The 18,651-nt window shown below is 40.4% G+C and overlaps 2 protein-coding genes across 16 annotated transcripts in view; one reads left to right on the top strand and one right to left on the bottom strand.

Annotated features, from left to right (window-relative positions):
• MANBA (mannosidase beta) overlaps nt 1–3,318 on the top strand; it is a 74,639-nt gene extending 71,321 nt beyond the window's left edge. The window contains exons 18-19 of one of the 2 annotated variants that reach the window (XR_006414581.1): nt 1,032–1,126; nt 3,121–3,318. The gene's annotated coding sequence lies outside the window, so the exon portion shown is untranslated. Of the gene's footprint in view, nt 1–1,031; nt 1,239–3,120 lie in introns of those variants that run through there. The other variant, XR_006414580.1, reaches the window with a different exon arrangement.
• NFKB1 (nuclear factor kappa B subunit 1) overlaps nt 1–18,651 on the bottom strand; it is an 84,198-nt gene that overhangs the window by 9,427 nt on the left and 56,120 nt on the right. For 12 of the 14 annotated variants that reach the window (XM_044428832.1, XM_044428839.1, XM_044428836.1 and 9 more), the window contains 10 exons: nt 18,318–18,409; nt 17,797–17,935; nt 14,995–15,132; nt 11,272–11,373; nt 10,127–10,300; nt 7,218–7,359; nt 4,314–4,428; nt 2,504–2,705; nt 1,492–1,661; nt 856–958 (listed from right to left, as the gene is read on the bottom strand). In XM_044428832.1, coding sequence (XP_044284767.1) covers nt 856–958; nt 1,492–1,661; nt 2,504–2,705; nt 4,314–4,428; nt 7,218–7,359; nt 10,127–10,300; nt 11,272–11,373; nt 14,995–15,132; nt 17,797–17,935; nt 18,318–18,409 — 1,377 coding nt within the window. The remainder of the gene's footprint in view (nt 1–855; nt 959–1,491; nt 1,662–2,503; nt 2,706–4,313; nt 4,429–7,217; nt 7,360–10,126; nt 10,301–11,271; nt 11,374–14,994; nt 15,133–17,796; nt 17,936–18,317; nt 18,410–18,651) is intronic. The other 2 variants (XM_044428831.1, XM_044428833.1) reach the window with 1 other exon arrangement.

The following is an 18,651-nucleotide window of genomic DNA, read 5'->3' as shown; positions in this document are numbered from 1 at the left end:
AGCTGACTCTTCCTTCAGTAGTGGCAACAAGACAGACTCCTTTCCTGCACCTGAAAGCTGGCTAGCTTAAGGACAGTCAGCTCACTCTGCCTAATGGCTGGACTGTCTCTGGGGTAACACCTCTAGGAGGGAATGACTGAAGATAGGGAAACAGCAGAGAGAACAAAGGGGAAGGCTAGGATGTGTAGCAGGTAGTGTACTGAGAAAAAGCTGGATAATGAACCTTGGGGAAATTGGGGAAGAGACAGTGAACCAAGACAAAAGGGACAGTTAAGAAAAAACAAACTTCTAAACAATCAAAAAAATCAGTAAGAATGTAATACTATGGGATAAGGGAAGGTGAGTGAAACACTGGGAAGGCTGCACAAGTAGCTAAAGGATGTGGGAAAAATAAGCAGCAGAAATCTAATGAAACAAGGGTAGGCAGAGACATGAAGGTAACGAAAAGGACAAAGAAATACTGGGTCAGAGGGAAAAGGGGAATGGGGACAGGATGGGGATGTACAGTATTCAGTAGACAGGTAAGTGAGGGAACCAAGGGTATGCAGAGTTGCTAAGCTGAGTAGAGATCGCAATGGACTATTTAAAAGGGGGCAAGGATTACCTTATCCTTACCCTCATTATGGTGTGATACTGGGCTTAATTTTATATGCTTTTTGTACTAGACAGTTGGTTTTTGTTTTATTTTCAAATTTCTAGAAGTATTTGTAGTGCATCAGAATGTTATCAGCTAGGGCTCTGGGAGTAATTCATACCCATTTGCTTTTTGCTCTTCCAAGAGCATGGAATTGCATTTATTTGTGGTAAATGTTAAAAATATTTGTAATGAATAATAGTCATATGCTGCACAATTACCTGCTGCTTTCAGAAGAGCTGTCAACTTTGTAGAACCCCTTCCAGCTGCTATATGAAGTGGAGTGGTTCCATCATATGTAGTACTGTCAACAAGTGCATCCCCCTATATTTGAAAAAGAAGAAATGCTGGTTTAGCTATAAACATGCAAAATGGCATCCCTATTTTGCCTCTGCAGATGTTTGGCCAGCTTGAAACCAAAGAGACCCTACAGAAAAAAAGAGGCCTATTTCAAAATGCTCCCATTAGTACTTTCAAGTCTGGATGTGGACTGTAAGTATACAAATGACCATTAATGAACTCAGCTAATTAAATAATGGGTTATCACAGTTACTGCAAAAGTCAAATAGAGAGCTAGTGTGGTACAGTGGTTATAGTGCTGAACTGGGACCCTGGGAAATCCAGGTTCAAGTTCCCATTTGGCCATTAATCTCACTGGGTGACTCTGGGCCAATCACTCATTCTCAACCTAACTTACCTCACAGGGTTGTTGCTGTGCGGCTAAAATCAATCCCCCTCCCTCCCTCTCTCTCTCTCTCTCTCTCTCTCTCTCTCTCTCTCTCTCTCTCTCTCTGTGTGTGTGTGTGTGTGTGTGTGTGTGTGTGTGTGAAGAAAGGATTTGCCCATATGTAACTTACCTCAAGCAGAAGGCAACCTGCTAGGGAGACATTTCCATGTTCCACAGCCAGGTGCAAGGCAGTCCTCCCAGATTTCTGTTCCTGGGCATTGACATCAGCACCAGCAGCAATGAGCTGTCTGAGACAAGACACGCTGTTTGCCATCACAGCTAGGTGAATGACAGCCAGGCCTGCAAAACAAGAATCACAGTCCTGCACTTGGGCCAAGAAGAGTAGCACTTGAAAGATTTTTTAAAGTGTGGGCAATATAGCTGGGTTGGATTCATCCAATTTGAGGCTTTTTCTGAATTAAGAGCAATCATTTCAGCCTCTAAAAGGGTAGGACAAATGCTTGAAGTGGGGGAAGAACAATGGCAAATCTGATAATAGTTGGCTTCCTTTCTTTTCTCTTCCTTTTTAAAAACAGTTTTTAAATGTAATTTGTTGCAACAGCAACCTTTTATACAAGTTTAAACAGAACCAAGGCTCTGGCAGCCACCATGACCCCAACTAACTCCTGCTCTAACACTGAATGCAATTGGCCATGTTTCAACCCTAAAAAACTACGATACTCCAAAAATGTTGCCACCTGTGAAGTGGACAGGGAGACATATCTTTTTAGAGTATGCTATATACTTCTGTCAACAATATGCCAAGCTGTAGCAGGGAGGAGAAAAGATAAGAAGCTTTTTGAGCTTCTGCAGCTCCCACCTGGAAACACATGCAGTGGAATGGCATTCTGATTTTTCCCCTCCTTCTTCTCTCAACATCAACATTTATTAGTAAGCTCCCTGTACAAAAACACTAAAGTTATGCACACTGACAGCAATGTTTGTTATGATTATGATACTTAATCTAGAAAAATGGCTACATGTCTAGTATTTTATTAACAATATTGGGTCAAACTCTCAAGGCCATATCTGGAAAAGAAATTAATCAGAACAATGTCATAGCTTTGAATGTTGTGCATAAGCTACAAAATTACATGGAATTTGAGTGATGTTCTGTAGAATTCCTTTTTATACTTGCTTACCTTCTCCATTAGGAAGGTCTTTCATACGAGATGCTTCTTTGTGGTTAAGCAGTACATTCAGTACCTTCTCATCCCCTTGTTTAGCTGCCAAATGTAAGACTGAATTGCCACAGCGATCCAAGAGAGTCACATCTGCCCCTGCTCTGAGCAAGTCCTTTACCACTCTTGCCTGCTTTGTGATTACAGCCAAGTGTAAAGGAGTCTGTTTGAAAAAAGGTGGGGAAGAGTAAATAACAAAACAGCAGTAATAATTGGGAACATTTTTCATTCAAATGTACCTGTTAAAAGAAACTATTGACCAATATACTGATCTAATGTACACATGAGAAAGAAAGGCATTCAGCTTATTTATATGAGAGATGTTTATGTAAAAGGAATACAAAGGTGATATGGACCTGGTCACATGAACTTTAGCAGTGGAAAAGCTGAGACAGTTAAGATCTCTTTCATTAGTCTGGCAGGCCCCATTATCATTTCACTCCAGGTTTATGAAGGTCTTTGGGCAAGATACCCTCAATGGGCCCCCACCCTAGAATTGTCTACATTCTTACAACCAACTGTCTTACAACCATTTGCTATTGATCCCCATCCTTTTCCTCATCTTGCTTGTTTGACAGGTAGAGTCAGCGCATTGTACTGGAAGAATGATGAGGTTATTGAGGTTCAACAAGTAGTGTGGTGTCCAAAAGCCACTGAGCTTTCCCAGTGTCCAAAAGCCAGCATAGTTTCTTGAAGGCATGCCAAGACCTCATATCCTCCAGTTTGTTAGGAAGAGCACCTTCCCCAGTCTTTCTGTAGAGAAGGGCCGCCTTTGTATGAGAAACGGTTGGCCTTACTAAGGCAGCTTTGCTCCCAAGAAGTGAGGGCGGGATGCCTAAGCCTGTGCGCATACCAACAGACTCTACAATAGCAGCAGAGAGGAATGTCATAGAAGCCATGGCAAAGGTGTCTTTTATTCTGGACGTGGGGAAAGGAATTGATATCTCACTCAGGCACCTTTGGAGGTTCACAGAGCATCCCCTGCCTATTCAAGGGACTAGATGGCCACAGAGAAGGGAGAGTGAGCCTCTTCTTTTGCTTGTTTATATTTTGCATCCATGTTTTGTCATTTTATTCAATAAACTGCATATCATCTTTAATACAGATAGCTTTGTTTCTTCCTGCATAGCCTCAAATCTGAAGTGAGCTGTTTTGCTTAGACCAGGCACCTGCAATTAAAACAGCTAGTGAGCAAGTAGCCAGGGGCATCTGCTCCATCCTTAACATCACCATGTCTGGACCCAAAGAGAGAAACAGGTGAACAATTGACCTGCAATGGTAAAGAGGAGAAGGAACTCCAGGGGACTCTTATTAGAAGTATGTGCCTGTTCATGCTGATCTTTGACATCACTCTGCTTGATTCATCCCCTCCAAGAACCAAACCTTGCAGTGCTCATGTAAGCTTCCCATAGCAAACACTGAGAAACACAGTTTCCTGCATAGCTAAAATCAACTCAAAACTAATAAGGGTGTTTTCATGGACCAAGATTCTAATCCCCATCCATTAGAGGTGAGAGAGAGGGTAATGCCCAAATCATGCACATGAATATTTGTGCTCATGCTGGTGACTTCTAATTTCCAGTGTCCTACAATGCAGATCCATATTCTTTAATTCAATATGATCAATCACTATTCAATATTATCCACCAATAAAGTGACTGAATTTTAACATCAATAAGTTAAAAAGAAATGTTGCACAGTTTTTGGTTAATCATCCATAAGAGCAAAAGATGAAAACTGAAGGGTCACCCTCTCCTTCATACTTCCATACCTGGTAAAGGTCATTCCTCACATTTAGAACATCAGCAGCATTCAGATCTGCTATCACTTCTAAGAGGTTCCTCACAAGTTCCATGTGAAGATGAATAATTGCTAAGTGAAGAACACTGGCATTGAACAAAAGGAAGACAAGTAAATTCTAGGTTGTGTGTTAATTACATTTTCCAATATACATTAGAGAACTCCAGTATTGGGTGGTCTAAAAAGCAATCAATATAACTGTCACAGTCCTTTTTCTAAAACAGTTTTAATGACAAACTTTTGGGTTTTCAAAGTATTTGCTCCACAATTTTTTAGAGTAAAATATGACAATTTTCAGAGGAGTAGTCTAGAGCAACAAAAAGCAACAGAGTCCTGTGGCACTTTAACATGCTGAGTGTAGTAAAAGCTTTAGTGAACTTGAGTCTTATTTATCAGATGCACTCTAGTCCACAAACTGTATGTCACAGTGTACGAAAGTACTGTAAGCCTCTTAAATTTTGATATAATGCATAATTTCTTAAGTCCAACAATTGTCCTAAAAACTGCTAGAGGAATTCATTTTTTTCCTGGGGTTTCTCTAATGTTGGACTAGTCATTAGTATTTGTCATTGTAATAAAAATGACTCAGGATCACAGGAATCAGAGAAGTAGCTGGAAAAAGTAGTATGTAAACAGGGGAAAAAACCCATTCTTCAAATGTAAATGAAAATACTATCAAATCCAGCCTCTCTGGCTGACTGTATTAATACCCCAATTTCTCAGTTTCCATTTATTATTTCAACATGGAAGCAAAGGTGAGGCGAACCCACCTGAAGCTTACATGCGTGCACATGCACATCCACTGCCACCTTCCATCTCCAAATATTTGTCTTTTAAGAATGAGTACCTTGGTGTGGAGGGAGGCTTTTGTCCTTTGTCCCATGTTGAAGCCCTGATTTGCAATAGGCATCTCACATTAGCATCAATGGGAGAGCTTCCCCTCTGTGCAGATAAGCAGGACTGATGTGGATCTGGATCATGGCAAGGCAAAAAGGCCTGAAGCCCCCCGTCCCCTATGCCAGAGTTAGGGGGCCTGCCATGGCTATTTGTGAAGGAAAGATACTGCAGTTGGGCCAGTCTATATAATTAATGACATGGGTAGGCTAGCTATCAGTCATGGCTTGCCTTGCTGCAATCGATGGTTCCAAGGAGTGATCTGCAGATTAATACTAAAGACAGTCTTTTCTCAAAGATGGGAATTTCCCATCAGTGTACTTTCCTAGAAGGAAAATACATTTGAGGATTTCTCAGTGCAAACATAGTAGTAGCAGACAAGCGGTGATGGGAGACAGCCCATTGGCCATTACCAATCTCCTAGCCAAAAGGGAATGATAGGTATATTCTTGCACACACTCTAGTTCACATGGAGTAACATGGAGAAGACCAATAAGCTTGCCAGCAATCCATATGAACTCTGTGCACAACACTCACATGCCCCCGCCTGCTCTGCAACATGCATTGGTCTCTCAGCAGAAGAGTCATCGTAGAAAGCGCTTCTTGGAAATGGAAAGTTTGAAAACCACTGCAATTACTCTGCTGCAGCAGGGTTCCTCCCTGCTGTTGGTGTCCCTGCAACTGCAAAGGGCACCCCTGTGAAGGCAGGTGGGGAGAATTCTAGATTCAGCCAATGCTGGGCAAAGAGACTCCAGCAGTTCTCCAACAACCACGGATTCCTGCTGTTCTTTCCATGCTTCGTGGTGGGATACTAGGCTAGGAAAGAAGCATCCCTTCTGCCCCCCTCTCCTGCGTGACCATGCAGGATTTGGTCAATACTTTCAGAGCACCTCCCTGAGCAGCAGTCAAGACTTCATTACCCTTTCTTTGCTGCTGCAGCAGGAAATTGGGGGTGGGTTTGCTGGTTCAGCTATGAATGGCCCTGTTGAACTCCATTCCCATGCAGCCTTCTTCCCAAACCTGGAGCTGAGAAGGGAACATGGATTGCTCAGATCCATCTGCCCATCTCTATGGCTTCAAAGATGGGAAGAAAGCTCATCAGAAATGTTGATGAGCTTAATTGTGGAGGGCCAGTACAAGGAAGGAGAAAAATTAGTGGTCCAAGCATGGAATCCTGTGGCAGTGAGCCTTTCTCTGAGGTCATATCCTGCCATGACTTGAACAGCGTGAACTGGGATGATAGAGCTCTTCAGAACAAGAGACAGGCAAGGAGATTCTTCCTAATCTTTCAATGATGACAATGTCCAAGTATTAGATTTGTGCTAGCTCATCACGCTTTTGACAAGTTGTTTAGCTCCTATTAAATTTATTCTTTCCCCTCCTTTAATGGGAATTTGCCAATGAAATAAAAGCTGTGAGAGTAGCTGGTTAGAATTAATTGTTGAAGATGCACGAACAAGGGTCTGAAGCCTTGAGGCTTGCTAGAAAAGGGCTAGAATAAATTTTATCTGATCTTTAAAAAGAAAATGGACCAAGAAAGTGAAAAACATTCATTCTGTTTTTTAAATGTTATGCATACAGATGAGTCAAATATTTTTGCCTCTCTTTTTACATGAGAAACACTTGCAATGAATCATTGAAAGGTAACTTCATTTTGGAACTGCAATTTCCTTTCCTGCATCATCTCATGAGTAGAAAATGACACATGTAACTCAGGGGGAAAAGTGGGGTTAATAATACCACTACATTAACACTGTAAACCTAAGCATATTTATTTGGAAGTAAAACTCAATTCAAAGAAATTTGCTTTTAGAAAAACTGGCATAGGACTTCAGCTTAAAAAGAGGAATTTTTTCTGTTAACAGTTTGTAATGGAAGAACTCTTTCAGGAACTTAAGGAATGAGCCTTCCAAACAGATACAAAAGGTCCGCCTATCACCTTGCAAACATTCAAGTTAGAAAGATTTAGGATCACACTTACTTGTCACCATTTTCATCTTGGGTCATCGTAAGATGGCGTTGTACAGCCAGCAGCATCCTCACATCTCCAGTGATTGCATAGTCAAACAGAGCATTTGCATGACGCTTGGCAAGCTCCAGGGCCTTTTCCCAAAAGAAAGCATCTGCAAGGAATACAATCAGTATCTTCATAATAAGTAACATCACCAAGTACAAGTTACTCAGGGCACCAAACAGATTTTGCCTGTGTTGCGCACGCACGCCCACACGAAAAGATTATCACTGACTGAAATCTACCTGCTAGAAGACACAAAAATTGCAGTCCCCAAGCAAACAAATTCAATGGGAGCTATCTTATTCATGAACTGAAGATCAGCAGAGAAGACTGCAGAGAATGTGGCTTTTTGGGAATAGCACCTTAACCATCAAAGAAGAAGCCAGTCAGCCTACTATGGCTGCTAAGCATATTCAGTCCTCATCGTGGTTTTCTGGGGTTCACTCAGATTCCTTCCTTCACAATTTTTATATCTTATAAAACTTGGGTTCCTTCTTGTACGTGGGTAGTTCTGGTTTGCCTACATAAATGATACCCATAAATGATAATGTTGGAAAGAAAGAAAATTCTTATGGTTTTAGTCCAATGACAGCTTTATCTGTGGATAGATCCTTTAAATCTTTGTGATCTCACAGTGATTAGAAAATGGTTTGCCAACCTTACTAGACTGTTTGCAGGGCACAAACCACCCACAAATTTATTAGTGCAGGAGAACTTTCAGGATGGAATAAGGGAAATAATCTTCTTCAGGCAAGCCAAGGACACAGCAAGGGCAGGAAGCAAGAGAAGCTTGCATTTGCTCTCCTAACTCTCCTAAGGTGGAAAGGCATAGGGAAATATGTGAACAGATGAGCATTCCATCACATATAGAGAATGCCTGGATGTAGCTATTATACTTAATATTTAACACACTAGCTACCATTTGCTTAAGGAACTGTGTTGTTCTTTTTCCCTTTGCAAGTGCTTTTCTTGACTTAGGATCATGCTGTACAAAACATCATTACAGCTTTTCCAATTAATAATAGTGCTCCCAAAAGCCTTAAATCTAGAACAAAAATGGCACAACTAAAGGACCGTCTCATCCCATACTTCCTCAGCTCACAAACAATAAGTTATGAAAATAAACTAAGCTACTTAAAATTTAGCTTATTTCCCAAGTCAAACTGATGTCAAAATTTATCCGAAGGAACACCCTCCTTTCCGTACAACGTTGAAGCCCCACAAGTGTCATACTTCAAAGTAACATCCTTGCCATTCACCACTCACCCTATTTAACACTAGCATAGTGCAGAAGTCTGCTACATTAATATTTCAATTTAAGTATTGAAGTATTAACCGACTTGGTTATTGTAATAACCAAGTTCCATGGTTATTGTAATAACCAAGTTCCATGGTTATTACAAAAGTATACATGATTGTCATGTGTCTGTGTTAACAAGGATGCACAACTTCCAATTTCCTTTCTGGTCCCCTGCTGTGCTGCAAAAGGTAGACCCTGGAAGGTAACCAGGTGATGGGCCTGTCACAGACATTCATCCCAATCTACTTCACAAGTGTGAGGATGAGAATGAGAGGAGGAGGAGAATTATGTAAGCTGCACTGAGTTCCTTGAAAGGCAAGAGGTAGGATATAAATGTAATAAATAAATAAATTGGATTGGAGCAGACTTCTTTTCCTTTTACCCACATGCCAGCATGGCTCCTGTGGACCAATTAAATAATATTCAGAGGGAAAGGTTGTGACAGGGAAGGTGGGGTTGGGAAGAAGTACAATAGGGGGAGAAGCTAGAATTTCTCCTCCAGCTCAGTTGTAATATAGAGAACAATTTGGGCATTTTTAATTTTCATTTCAAATAAGAATGGCACATGCCCTCAACATTTCTTTGCAATCTGTCCTTGTTTTTATATATTAAACCCTTGATCTGAAAAAAAATTAAAAGTTGATTCACTGCTTTCCCACAAGAATACCCACAAGAATGTAAGAAGTTTCAGATTCAGTCAACCGCTCTAATCATATAGTAATGTGAAATAACATATACGAAAGCAATGGCATACAGCTGTACAACCATGCATCTACTACTCTTTACCACTGCTTGCTCCACAGAGTCCCATTTCTTCAGATTTGTGCAAGGGCTGCTCCTCCTTCAGTGATCTTCCAACCTATGGAGAACATCTACAGAGTCCCTTCTCTGAATAGCCTCAACATTTGAGGTTAGGGAGATTACTACTACTGAAAACCCCCCCTACTTTTTCCCCCTGTACTGGTTCCCAACTTATGGAACACCTTCCATAGTCATGTTCCCCTACTGCCTTCTTTATTGTTCTTCAAGCAGCAAAACTATCCCACTTTCTTATTCTTTAAACGGCTTTTAATGATATCAGAAATGTCATTGCCTTTCTGTTAAAACAATGTTATTGTTTTTATCTGAATTTTGTTTCTTTCTACCTGATACTCTCATTGTCTTTTATGTGCTGTAGTATTATTATAATTTTATACCTTAAAAATCATCTACTATAAACTCACTGGTGGCTGCTTTGTGAAATATCTGCTAATATAAAAGAATGAGATAAAAATACTAATAGCACCCTGGAAGGCACATTTTTCCTAGGATGCAAGTTATACTGTGATCACTTGAGGCCGGAATGCAATCATCACTGGGGACTGCAAAGCCATTGTTAAGAAAGCATAGGCGGCTATAGTATCTATAAATAATATATTAGAAGATGATGAATTTAGGGAATGCTATTTCCTGCTGCTTCCATTATTGGTCAGATATCACAATAAACTGCATGTTGCATGCATGGTCAAGTCTTTAATCCAACTTTCTCATTCCTATATGAATGCAATCACACTAGATAAAACTGTTTGTTAATTACCTTGTAAACAAATGTCTGCATCAGCATATGATAAAGTGGTTTCTTCTACTTCAGGAGCTGTGCCAGTATTACTTTTGCTTTTCTTTTCAGTCTCTGCATTCACTTTGAACTTTACACTGCGTTTTTTGTGACAGCAACTGTCACCATCCTCTTTAGATACATCATTTGAGAATCCTTAAAAAAGTAGAAATAAGTAGCATTATTTTTCCATACCAATAAAAGTACAAAAGAAAAACAAAGTAAGTGGAATTAAACTACAAAAATAAAACAAAATAAGTGGACAGAAAACATCAGAATATGAGTTTATAAAAATTTCCACCAGCCTTCAGTTACATCAGAAATGAATGCAAGTAGCAACTAAAGGCAGCAGGCAATATTTTCTGCACCTTGAAAATCCACATAACATTGATTTGAGACGCCTAAGCTACAAACTCTCTGCACTGAATATTCTACTAAAGAAGTGGGTAACTACACATCAGATATGACCCACATAACCATCTGGCCTAAACCATCTCTTCTTCTGTCTCCCACACACCAATTAGGCTCTATTAAAAATGTTTCCATTAGCAGCAGTGGAAGACCTTTTTCTAAGCCTTATTGCTATGCAAGGGTGGGAGGACATTTCATTCCAATAGCAGCAAAAGGAGGAAGGGTAAACTTTTCCTCCCTGTGCACTGTGACCAGAAGTTATTTTTTAAGCCTAATTGCTCTGTGGAAAGGTGAACAGAAAGAGAGTGGCAGGTGGGGTCCTTCTCCACCACCAGCTCTGATTTGGCTCTGACTTCCCTTCTGCTGGTTTTAGTATGTGGCCTATGAGGAACGGAACCCCAACCTACCCCTGACTTCTTGTTACTAAATCGTCTATGCTTAACTACAATATATCTATATCTATGTCTGCACATTCCTCCTATCTCTGTTTATCACTCCTTTTTCAGTTTTCTTGGTTTCTATATTTAGACTTTAGAAATCTGTCAGTCCAATTCCTTGTAAACACCTTGTACATGGATGGTGCTAAATGGATCTAAACAGACTATCAGTCCCATGAGAAATCCAGTTTATTGTACAGTGATAATATTAAAAGCTTGTGATAAACACAACAGAGAAAAACACAATGGAGATAAAAATGGAAAGAGGAAAAAACCTACTTTGATAGTTACCATGTTTCATTCCCGCACCAGCCTTGTTTGTGCTGGAATGAAAGTGCATTGGTCCATAACCAGAAAAACCATACGGCGTGTATCCATATCCTAAAAACAGCAAACAGATATATCGATTCAATAGATCAGTCCTTAACTGTAGCGTATGAGATTAAAAACAAAATACTTGCAAGCCAACGATCAGTTAACAATCCAGTGCTGCGTGGACTGCTAGAGACCACAGCATAGTCTCAAGGTACAATACATAGCTGAAGTTAACTGGACCTTAGCCTGATAAGTGCCTAGATGGGAGCATATATGGGAATCCTGTTTATACCTGCTGGACCTCCAGAAAAATGGAGTATAAATAATTAAAATAACTTAAAACTTGACACCTCCACTAAATTTTCCTCATTTATTTTCTTAAAACAGCAAAGGAACCTACAACATGCTCTTGCAGTGTCTTGCCTTTATACAGCATATGCAGAGAGACCTTTTGGGCCCAAACTGGGTTTGGGGAGTCACATGAAGGGCTGCATGCCAGCAGTAGGCAGGGCCAAAGCCCAAAATGAGGACCATCCCACTGCTGGTATTTGGCCTAATATGTTTGCCCAAATGTCCATACAGATCGACACATTCTTCACTCATGAAGATGCCTCCCTGCTGAAAGCTAGCCATTAAAGCACCTCACTGGCCCCAGTGGAGGCTTTTAAAGCAGACTGCAGTTGGAGGAAATATTTTGTGAGGCAAGGGTTAGTATAAGGGTTAGGGTTAGTGGGGAAGCGAATGTTGGTTCCTCCCTCCTCAGTGGCAACCATCCTCCAAAATGTCCCTCCATGCTGCAGTTAGCCTTTTCGAAACCCTCCCTAATGATCAGAGGAAGAAATTTCTGGCAGGGAAAATCTATTATCTCCTGTCAAAGATACGAGATTTCCCATAGTTCTGGGAGAGGGCAGAGGAAATGGGAGGCAGAGGTTTCTGATATTCAGTAAAAACAAACAAACAAATGCTTTGGGGATTTTAAGACAGCTTATCTAAGAAATAGGTAATACTATCAATCACTTGGGGAAGGCACTTCATAAAGAAAATGATAACCCCATGCCATCATATCTCATATCTTAAGTCCTGCCTTAAGTAGACAGCAATGCTTGAAATCACAGCTGGTTTTTGATTATCCATACTTCCTTAAAATCCACAGAAATCATCACATTTTTAAGCTAAGTGTGTATGGAAGTAGGTGAGGATTGTTTTAGTGATGCAAAGGTTTATTGCATATTTTTTTCCAATGAACAGAACCTACGTGAAATAAAATGGTCTTTACATTTGATCTATGAATCAATATACAGAGGCTATTAATGGGCCTGCATTTTCAAGTAATATTGAAATTGACTCGATACAATAGTATGGATCAACAGGAAGAGTATCTTTTAGTTTGAGAGCCACCTTTTGGGTTGAGAACCAAATTGAATTTTGGAGAAGGTTTGGGGTGCTGCATTCCAATGGTGGGCAAGGTTAGGATCAGGTTGTTGAGGGCAATGAAGTAAGAGGGAAGATAACTAGAGCTCAGGCAGAGGAGAACTCAAAGCTAATCTGAATGAACACAGCTTATTGCTCATTATCAAGTTTATTCCATGGCGGTGAAGGTGGCAAGGAGGTGCTTTATTGCCAATAGCATCACCAGTGTCATTCATTTTTCCATGTGGTTTGCAGTCTTTTATACTCCAGCCCAAAAGGAGATCTGATTGAACCAATGGAAGCCCACTGTGACAAATTTTCACGACACCTTAAGGATAAAGTTGTTCAGATGCACAGTCACTTGGACACCACAGTAATCTCAGTTCCATTGGCAGAGGTGTCCAGTGCCCTGCCTGGTCCCATTCTATTGGATGAATTCCAGCTCTAGTGGCCTGATGATGTGGACAGCATGCTTGTGTTGGTCCAGCCCATGGCCTACTTACTTGATCCTTGCCCATCTTAGTTGATCAAGAAATCTAAACAAGGAACTTGTGCTTGGTTTCAGGAGGTAGCTAACTCTTCTTTTAGAGGAGTGGTGCTGGCCACTTTAAAAATACTGCTGCTTGCACTGCTCCTGAAAAGTTCCAACCTGAAACTGGCTGATAACTACAGATCTATAGCTAACATCCCTTTTCTGGGCAAGGTGATAGAGTGGGTTGTGGCTGGACAGCAACAAAAACTCCTGGAGGAAGCAGATTATCTAGATCCAATTCAACTGGGCTTCAGGCCTGGTCTTGGAATGGAAACTGGCTTGGTCACCCTGTGGGATGACCTTTGCTGGGAGAGAGATCGGGAGTGTGACCCTGTTAATCATCCTAAACCTCCCAGCAGTTTCCAATTCCATCAACCAGGGTATCCTTCTGAAGAGGTAGGCTGGGTTGGGTGTTGGGGGCACCGATTTGCAGTGGTTCCATTCCTACCTGGCTTGCCCTCTCCAGATGGTGGTGCTGGGGGACTATTGCTCTGCACCATGGCCTCTGTGCAAAGGAGTTCTGCAGGACTCTATTTTGTCCCCCATGCTTTTCAACATCTACATAAAATCACTGGGAGAGGTCATCTGGAGGTTTGAAGTGTCATCAGTATGCTGAGACCACTCAGCTCTACCTCTCATTTCCATCTAATCCAGGTGAATCAGTGACCATTCTAAACTGGTGTATGAGCCCAGTAATGGACTAGATGTGGGCCAATAAGCTGAAGCTCAATTTGGACAAGACAGAGGTACTGTTAGTGGGAAGTCTGTCTGTTCAACTGGGGAACTTTCAACCTGTCCAGGATGGGGATGCACTCTCCTTAAAGAACAAGGTTTGCAGCCTTGGAGTACTCAAGGATCCCAAGTTGTCCCTTGTTTCTCAGGTGGACTCAGTATTCAGGAGTGCTTTTTATTAGAGGCTGGTGCATCAGCTGCATCCCTACTTGGATGAGTGGAGTCTTGCAACAGTCATCCATGGATATCTCATGCTTGGATTACTGTAATGCACTCTGTGTCGGATTGCCTCTGAAAATGGTCTGGACATTGCAACTGATCTAGAATAGGGTCACATACTCGCTAGCAAGGATTGGCTTTTGTGAGCACATTAGGCTGGTCCTTCACAGGTTGTATTGGCTTCTGGTTGCCATCTGGGCCCAATTCAAGGTGCTGACTTTACCATACAAAGCCATAACCAGCTTGGGGCCAGGATATCGGAGGGACTATCCATTTCCATATTCCTGCCCACTCAGTACAGTCTTCATCAGAGGCCCTTCTCCAGGCCCCTCCTCTCAATGATGTGAGGAGCAGGAGATGGCTAGAAAGGCCTGCTTTGTTGTAGCACCCCCACTTATGATTTTTTTTTACTGAAAGAAATTTGCCAGGCATCTTCACTCATTTTCTTTAGGAGTCAAATAAAAAGCCAAATTTTTATTTCATAATCACTTGGGTGAGTGAGTGGTTTTATTGGTATATTACTGTTGCTGCTGCCATGCTGAATGTCTGTCGCCATACAATATTTATTATTATAAATCACTGTTTTAAATGGTTTTATTGGAAATCGATTAATTTTATTATTTTTATTTCTAACTTTTATTCTCTTATTCTTTTACAATTTTACTGTTTAAATTGTACTGTTTTATTGGCTAAGAGGTACGGCGTATAAATGCAATAAATAAATAAATGGAATGTAAGGGATAATTTTCAAAACAAACATCTTCATGTTCATATCAGTTGCCATTTCACATTACCAGATCCAGCACCACCACCTCCAGCACCACCGCCTCCTCCATACATTCCGCCTCCTCCAGCACCTGCACCACTTCCGCCATAACTATCTGAGAAGTTAGGCATGAGTTTCTGTCGTTTTCTTTGCACCTCTTCTTTATCTGCATTTTTGGAATCAAGGAACAGGGTGAGAGATGCCACCAAAATAAAGGTTTTCTGTTCCAAGACAGCAGGTTATCAAACAAGTTAATTAGAAGAGATTAAGATTTGCACCGCTGAGTAGAGTTTTCAGATTTTATTACAATAAAGTGGTTAAAGTGGATAAAAGAAAATAGCTGTTTTAGTTTACTAATGGAAAGACCTCATGTGCATCAGGGAGGGTCTTTGGAAGGCCTACCTTCTAAGAAATCAGACTGCCTGGCAAACTGCTTGGGGCACATCTGGGGAAACTGATGCACATGCAAATGATAGCAGTGGTCTGATACCAGGTTGGCAATTGTAATCAAAGAGTGCATCCTGAGGAAGAACTCAGTTCAAAGCATGCTGGACATAACAAAATTATTCTTCAGCATTGGAGATCTCCTCCCTTTCTTTCTGTGTGATCCATGGCTCACATTTGTGCATGCAAAAATGCTCACAAGGTTTTCAGAGACTCTTTTGATTCCAATCCAGGGCAGAAACCTAAAGTATATGCAGATTTCCTTTCAAATTTTTAAGTTCCTGTGACTTTTGATGCATTTGTTATTGGATGTCAGTATGCTTTTGGAGATAAAATGATATGAAAAAGCAAATTAAGATATGAAGGCTACATAGAGATAAATAGCAGAACTGAGAAAGTTGATTGCAGTGGTAGTCATAAGATAGGCAGATAAGAGTGAACACTCTGTACATGTCCAAGCCTCTTCCACAAGGGCTTTTACTTACTTTGAGTACCTTCAATTAATCTTAAGCAAACAAGCACTTGCGCTTATACCAGGATATGAGCAAAACACAAGGTAGATAAAGTAGTATCTTGTACTAGCAAACTTAATCAAGGCAAACTTCAAACAAATTAAACATCTAATTGTATGCATCAACAGAAATTAATAAAAGTGCATTATCTAATCCACTATGGTTCTTCTACAAGCATATAAAATGTTAGGGCAAAACATGAATTATAGCCCAATATATTGTATAATTCCACCTGCATCTGTTCCACTCTAAATGGCAAGGTAACAATGGGAACCAGCTGATCTGTCTACACTAATAATCACAATGGGGAAGGTTGGCTCAAGGATTTCTGACTCTGACCCTATAAAAAGAGCTGAACCAATAGCCTAAGAAATGTAGAAGAAACAGATGTCTAGGAATGGAGGAGGAAGAAGCCTGAAAAGGCCACAGGCTGAATGACTGAGTTTAGCAAATGGAGATTGGAAAAGGGAGTGGTACAAAGAAATCAGAAAAAGAACCTTACAGGAACCAGTCTAATGGGGAAGAACAGGAAGAGAGAAAATGTGCATATAACTAGGAACTCTGGGTTTGATAAAGGCTGAACACATACATTGCTTTGAACTAGCCTAAGTACAACTCTGACTATATAAAAGAATGCTAAAATTTGTGTGTGAGGAAAGGGAGTATAACTCAGTGGTAGAGCACATGTTGTGCTCAGCATCTCTAGTTTTAAAAAAAGCAGTTCGTATGAATAACTTCTGCCTGAAACTCTGGAGACCCACTTCTAGTGACAGCGGCCAATCCTGGGCTAGATAGACAAACACTCTGACCAGGTATAAGGAAGTTTCCTTTGTTCCTGTACTAAAAGTATGACAGCAAAAGTGAAGATTACTTCATTATTTTCCCTGAAAGTGATGCTTCCTTAAAGATTTTCCATGCATAGATTTTCTCTGTTTAACCACTACACACACACAGAAACACATGGCATACAACTGCAGAATTTAGACAAAATGTTCCATATTTGGATATACTCTGAATATGCTGACAAACGAAGAAGTAAAATTTCTATAAAAGAAATACGCAACTTGCAAGTTTGGACACTATCCAATTGATTTAATAGGAAAGAGTTAACAGAATACACCATGGATATTTATAATGGGTGAATGAAAGACATGCCCCCCCAAAGTAGACCATTTATCATCTGGGCATTTCCCCCAATAATACACATATAGTCAGCCAACCCCAGGATAAATCTGGAGGTGTGAGGGAATTTTTGAAAGTTTCTATAAAGTTCAAACATGCACCACAAAGTTTTTTAATCCTAAAAAAAGAAGTGCACAGAGTTCATAAATTCAATGCTAAACTGGAAATTCCCTGGTACACATCACTTCCTGCCAGTTATGATAACAAGCTATCAACAGTGAACTCAATTGTTCCCTCATTTGTCCTTCTCATGTACATGTTGTCGCATGTTACATGCCAAAACTTACAACCTTTTCAAAGTTCACTGCAGGTTTGGTTCATTTCAAGCACACGTGTTGGCCTAACAACAACTTGGTTAACATTTGTAAGAGAAACACTGAAACTTCACTTGAGGTTCTAGAAATAGTTTTACTGTCTTTAACATGTTCAAAGCTTAGCCCAAAGGAGGCTTGCCATTGCTAGTGTATGTGCCATAGAGACTGAACTTATCATTGAATCCATGCTGCTCAGTGGGCAGAGAACCACACAAATGGCTGAAATTGTAATCCAGGACACGATGCACCACAGGAACCACCATAATGGAATTGCTACAACATTTTTACAAAATATTCAAAATTCTGAAGATAGGTGACATTCTAAAAACTGGGATGCCTTCCATCATGGACAATTCATTATCAACACTTGCAAATTACCTTTGATTTCAGGATAGTATAGAAAAGGTTTTGGTTCACTTGTCTCCAGATCAGATTTTCGCCGTAGCTGGACAAAAACAGATGCTGGTTTCGTGATATTAACGTCTCGATATTTGGGTGTTTTGAACACTATGGCAAACTGTAGGTGAACAGGAAACAGGTTGTCAGGGACAATATGTTTATATATTTTTCTGAGAACATCAAAGCAATGTCTTTGTTTCTAGATCACTTATTTCTAAAGAGCAACCAGAGGGACTTCCTCCTGACTGCTAATGGTTCAATGCAATGATTGAGCAATGGCTCAATCAACCACTGGCAGCATAAAAACTGAATTGAGATGAGAGCTTTGGTTCAGGAGATGAAACACTTGCCTTTCATTTGCTTAGTGGCAGCCATATTCCGGAATTCAAGGTAACAGAGTTAAAATTGATTATATCATACTGCAAACAAGTTTATGCTTTAATCAAAGTTAATAATGTTTGTGCACATAACTGTAAATGCAGCTTTCCAATGTGACATACCTGTCTGTGTACATCAGTGGGTGAAAAATCTCCAAAACCTTCCCAGATACCACCATTTTCATCTTCTTCATAGAAACGAATCTGAATATCATCTGTATTACAAACAAAAATTGAGACCTATGAGTCATGGTTACCTTCTGTCTTAATATGGTAGATACATAGGTCTAGTTCAGAAAGGGGTCACAAAGGTGTTAGCTGGAGAAACAAACTACTGCAATTTTAGTTCAATGTCATTGTCATCTTTCTAGGTCTTGTTTAAAGTGTTTGATTTGACCTTAAAAAACTTAAATGTTCTGAGGTCAGGGTATGTTTAGGACAGGGCTCCCAAACTCGT

This window comes from Varanus komodoensis, unplaced genomic scaffold (assembly GCF_004798865.1).
Source record: "Varanus komodoensis strain SLA01 unplaced genomic scaffold, ASM479886v1 scaffold2, whole genome shotgun sequence".
NCBI classification, from domain to species: Eukaryota; Metazoa; Chordata; class Lepidosauria; order Squamata; family Varanidae; genus Varanus; species Varanus komodoensis.
Note: the sequence above shows the minus strand (reverse complement) of the source record. Positions and strands in the feature narration are given on the sequence as shown.